The 5,142-nt window shown below is 56.5% G+C and overlaps 2 protein-coding genes across 2 annotated transcripts in view; one reads left to right on the top strand and one right to left on the bottom strand.

Annotated features, from left to right (window-relative positions):
* The window catches only part of FAM110D (family with sequence similarity 110 member D), a 3,527-nt gene extending 3,239 nt beyond the window's left edge, over nt 1-288 (top strand). Inside the window, exon 3 of the mRNA XM_077775523.1 lies at nt 2-288. Within this exon, the coding sequence (XP_077631649.1) occupies nt 2-66 (65 nt within the window). The 3' untranslated portion in view covers nt 67-288. The remainder of the gene's footprint in view (nt 1) is intronic.
* A 1,248-nt stretch (nt 289-1,536) lies between these two features.
* CUNH1orf232 (chromosome unknown C1orf232 homolog) lies at nt 1,537-4,672 on the bottom strand. The gene is made up of 5 exons (XM_077775522.1): nt 4,589-4,672; nt 3,161-3,244; nt 2,939-3,050; nt 2,242-2,335; nt 1,537-1,738 (listed from the first exon to the last, which is right to left on the bottom strand). The coding sequence occupies exons 1-5, from the start codon at nt 4,670-4,672 to the stop codon at nt 1,537-1,539; spliced, it is 576 nt and encodes a 191-aa protein (XP_077631648.1).
* Between the last annotated feature and the right edge of the window lie 470 nt (nt 4,673-5,142).

Below are 5,142 nucleotides of genomic sequence, written 5' to 3'. Positions count from 1 at the left end.
CGCGTCATCCAGTGGCTGTACGGCTGCCAGCGCGCCCGCGACCCGCCGCGCGAGTCCGAGGTGTGATTGAGGCCGCTCGGGAGCGGGCTCCCGGGGAGTCCGGGGTCCGGGGAGGGGGAAGCGGTGGGCGCAGGGCTGGACCCGGGCACGGGCAGGGACGCCCTGCCTCTGACGCACCAGGTGCCTTTGAGCGAGACCTTCCCACTGGATCTTGGCTTCCCCCTGTGAACCTTGGGACTGGGACAAAATGATTCCGAAGGCCCTTCCCAGTGCAGACGGCGGAGGGGGGGGGGGGCAGCCACGGGGCCCCTGGGGAGGCCNGGGGCAGCTACGTGGCCCCTGTGGAGGCCGGGTCTGGGGAGAGAAGCCTGGAGTGGGAGATCAGAGAATCTGCTGAATAAACCCAAAATGTTATTTAAAGGAGTCGTGATGTTGGATTAGAGAGCCTATATTGAGGAAAGAGGCGGACTTGCATGGGATTCGGAGGGTGGGTTCCAGGCTCACTGTGTGACCCTGGGCAAAGACTTAACCTCTCCGAATCACAGTTGCACTCCTCGGTGATCAAAGTATTTTTGAAAGGGTCATGGCAAGTGACTGGCGAATAGGAAGTGTTCAATAAAGGACAGCCGCTAAGACCGCTACTGAATTAGTACTAACTCTATTATGATCATCTTCCCCACCGACCCCGAGGGCGGTCCAAACTAAAGCTGGGAGCCAGGAATAGAGCATTTGGGGAGTTCCGGGGAGGGGTCTGCCGGCCAGGAAAGGCCGCCCGCATTCCTGGAGATTCGCTGTCCCCTTTTGGTTACTAGCTATGAGTGGACTGAGATGTGAAGAACCCAGAATTGAGGACAGTAAAGGAAGGGACCCTTCAAATGACGATTTTGCCAACCAGGAAGCCTCCCATCCTGCCACTGTCTTCCGTTCCGTCAAAGACACACAGAGTCCGTTGTTTGCCTCACACACGTCCACACATCCAAGTTTTTGTTTAAGGTCATCTTCTCTTTAACCTGGGTTACCTTCCCCTTTTTTCCCCACTCATCCTTCTAAGATTGCATATATTCATTCTCCCTCAGAAATTCCTTAATTTCCCAATCGGCGTAATCTCCTCCGAGCTCCCAAGTACAGCCTTATTTTTGTGCCTCAACTTGTCACTTTGTGTGGGACCCGCCGGTAGTTTGAGTTCTCTCCTTAGTCTCCGACCTTCCCCTAGTACAGGGATGGTGCACATAAAAGGGCGACAGGCAACGTTTGTCGAATGAAAAGAGGCTGAACAGGGCGATGGGCCCTGTTCTCGGGGTTCCTCAGCTTCCTGGAAGGTTGTGCTCTAAATCGGACACAACCTGTCCCGACACCAGGCCGGTCTGGTCATTTTCTCCCCGTACGTTTATGCGGGAAGAGGGTGAGGACGCCAGCTGGACCCCGCCTTGAGGCTCCCCACCCGGGAGCAGTCATCTCTGCNGCAGTCGTTCAGGATGCCCCGGGCGGGGGGTGTGGGGGGGGGGGGGGGGGGGGAGGAGGCGAGGGGCCAGCCGGCTAGTCACCCTTGGGCGCAGCCTTCACCCTCATCTCGGCCAGTTTGTGGGTGAGGAAGCCCCACTTGAAGCCGGCCACGGTGTCAGCCTCCCCCGGCTCCGGGCGCTCGGCGGCCTCCTCCGCGGCCTCGTCTCCGGCCTCGGGGTCCGGCTCCCGGGTGGATTCGGCGCCCCGTAGCATGGACGCCGCGGCCGCCTNGGCACTGGGAAAGGGGTGGACAGGGTCAGGGGATTAGGGGAGGGGTCTGGGAAGATGGGGCCGAGGCCAAGATCCCTGGGGAGAGAGTAGGGGTCAGGGGTTTAGGGAAAGAACTCGGGGAGAGGGGCGAGGCCAGAGGAGGGAAGCCCGGGACGCCGGGTCCGGAAAGCTGGGGGAGGGGACCGTAGAGGGCTGCGGGGCCCAGCGGTGCTAGCGGGAGGAGGGAGACCCCGCGCAGGTCCCTTTCCGGGGAAGGGGCGGGGTCAGACTCTGCGAGAAGGGGTCTAGGAAGCCAGGGTTGCAGCCCTGGGGAAAGTGGGGGGGCGGGGCCCGGGGCAAGGTTCTGCGGTGCAAGGAAAGGGGGACTAGGAAAATGAGGGAACCCTGAAGAGAAGGACGGGGGGAGCGACCCGGGGGGATGCGAAAGGCCTAGATCAAGGCTTAGCGGGGAGGATGTTTGGGGAAGTAGCCTGGAGGGGAAGGGCAGTCAAGGAACAGTGATGAGACTTGAGGTGGGAGAGCCTCAGGTCTACGGAGGAGTCCTTGGAGCTCTGGGAGGGACAGGGGATGAGCGCCAGGAGGGAGAAAGGAAACCCTGGGGCTGGAAATGGGTGGGTCAGGGGGACCCTAGCAGAGAAAGGAATGAGGGAATGTCAGAAGAAGGGGGCGGGAGGAAAGAGCAGGGAGGGAGTGTGTGCCAGAATAGAGCCAGGAGAAAGGAGCTGTCTTGGGTCCCACTCTCTAACCCCCAGCAAGAAGTTCTTAGACTAGTGTAGGCCTCAGGTCTCCAGGAGCCTGGCTGCAAATATAGATCCCAGGCCTTATCCCGCACCTGCTGGATCAGAATCTTTGAAGGAGGGTCTGGCAGAAACTCCCTAGGAGGCTGAGAGGATTGGGACCACCCTCTGTTCCAAGCACTTAAAGGTTCTCTCTTCTGTTCCCTGATTGTAGGGAGATGACGCCTCCCATGTGGATGGGGAGAAAGAGCCTATTATACCTTCTAGCACCTCAATCCCAACAGCCCTTAAGGTCCTCCTGAGCTCTAACCTCATCTCCAGATAGGTTGATTTGGCCTCTTTCCTGCTGAGAGAAACTGGAACAGCCAGCGGCTGCCCCTCCCCCTCCCTCCTTGGTCAGAAAGACAAATAGACCAGAAGGAAAGGAAGTGGGAGAAGGGAGACCCCAGGCTCATCCCAGCCCCCACTAATCCACACGTACTGGTCAGCACAGGGCTCCCGTGGCAGCAGCTTGTCCTCATCTTCTTTGTTAAACAGAGACGACATTGTCAGCCAACCTTTCACCCCGACCCCCTGAACCTAGGAGGAAGGGGCTGGGAGTCAGGAAAGGGTCATAGCACCACCTCCCAGGATTCCACAGCAGCCTCCTCCGGACTCCCCAGGGCCCGGGCGAAGAAGGAAGAACTCACCCGGCGGGCCAGCTGTGACATGGGATGGAAAGCCTCTTCGGTAGGCTCTGCTGGCTCAGACTCCACTAACGCTGGGTTTCCTCTCTGCGACACAAGACCCCTCCCGGCATGAGAAAGGCCCCAGAGGAATGGGACTTCCCTCCGCCACTGCTAGCCTGGTACGCACAACCTGGCACCCCAACCCCGCCCCCACCTAAACACCCATCTGGTCCCCTCACACCCTCCATAAATACATACAGGTGTACCTCTACACAAAGTCACCAGTTACAGAGCTCACCTGTATAGTAAATCCCTGCGTGGGCCCTTGAGCACAAATACCTGCCCTCCCAGAGACATAGCCACACACACTCAAAAATGTGTGCACAAGGGCATGCATGCTGATGTAGACACACACCTGTACACGAGCACGAGCATGGCTATATCTCTTCACCTGTACATAGATGTATGTGCTGTGAGGCACCTATACAAGGACACGCGCACTGTTATACCATTCACACCTGTGAACTTACACAAATACAGGCAGCGGCCCAGAGGCCCACCTACAGGCACACTAAACCTCTCCACCATTTACAGACATGAAGATGGAGATGTACACACACACACCATACAAACATAACAGCTGCAAGTGCCTTCACAGAGACATATTGGAAGAGACTTCTGCCCAAAATATACACACCTGAGAATACCTATATCCAGTTTATACTCACATATACGACTTCCCCGGGGCATTCTACATGGACCCCAGTGCTAATACTGACCCAGATAGTTCTACAAGAGCCCATCCTTGGACACCAGCCTGTCTAGACATACACTTATTCATACACACACACACACACACACACACACTCACTCACTCACTATAGAACTAGTTCCTGCCCCTGCCACATCACTTTGCACAACTGCTACTTAGTACAGCCTCTAGATGTAAGACTGTTCCCAGCTTCAGAGCCTTTTTGAGTTTTAAATGTCAGAATAAACAGGGTCCAAGCCTGGTTCTGACCTGATGCTGCAACAGTGACCCTCTAAGCTCAAGCACTGCTTCCAGGACCACAGACCTCACTTCCTCTCCAGGCAAGCCATCCCTATTCTGCTTAGCTCTGCCCATTAGAAAGTTGTGTCAAGCTGTACGTACCCCATGTAGCTACTGCCCCCTGGTCTCTTCCATGTGGCAGCCTTTGGCTGCCATCTTTGGAGATGGAGTCCATCTTTGGAGACAATGACCATTCTTCCGGTGGCCCCCAAATCTTCTTGCTCAGTTTTCTTAAATATCCTGGCTTTCTGCACCATGCCAATTTGTCATCCTTGAATGTGCCAATTGCTTCTGGACAAATGTGTCTCCCCCAACAGAGCCTGCCCCTTGCCCTTTGTTGTATCTCACTCCTGCTCCCTCTGCTCATGACCCACCCGGCAAGCATGGATGGTACCCACCTCCTCTGCCAGCTCTTCCTCAGATTCCCCACTGAGGGTCTGTAACACTTTGGACTTGTAGGTTTTCCAGAAGGCCTGGTTCATGGCTGCAGGGAAAACAGACCTGGCACCCAAGCTCAGGAAGGCAGTGACTCAGTGGGCTTCTAGTGGGTCTGGCTCTGGGAACTTGGTGAGGCCAAGAGTCTGTCCCAGGGATCAGGTGACTTCATTAAAGATGCACCAACCTCCCCAGCTGGCACAGTGCCAAGCAGGTGAACTGATCCAGAGGAGTCTGGGATGGAGACAGGACCGAGCTGGCTTCTGTGGCCTCAGCCCCTTGTGTTGACCCATATTGGCCAAGAATAATGAAGACATGTCTCACCATGGAGGCCTGCTTCCTGGCCCTAGGGGTACTTGAATTTGATCTCTTGGAATGGCTCCAAAAAAAAGTCCGCTTCCATTCACAAAGTCCATTTATAAAGTCCTTGGGCCCAAGACCCACACTGGTGCCCCTTGTGACTATAGCCATACCAGTTGTGCCCTCAGCAGGGCCTGCCCCATGTCCCCACTCAGCT

Source organism: Crocuta crocuta, unplaced genomic scaffold (genome assembly GCF_008692635.1).
Source record: "Crocuta crocuta isolate KB4526 unplaced genomic scaffold, BGI_CrCroc_1.0 scaffold127, whole genome shotgun sequence".
In the NCBI taxonomy this organism is placed as follows: Eukaryota; Metazoa; Chordata; class Mammalia; order Carnivora; family Hyaenidae; genus Crocuta; species Crocuta crocuta.
Note: the sequence above shows the minus strand (reverse complement) of the source record. Positions and strands in the feature narration are given on the sequence as shown.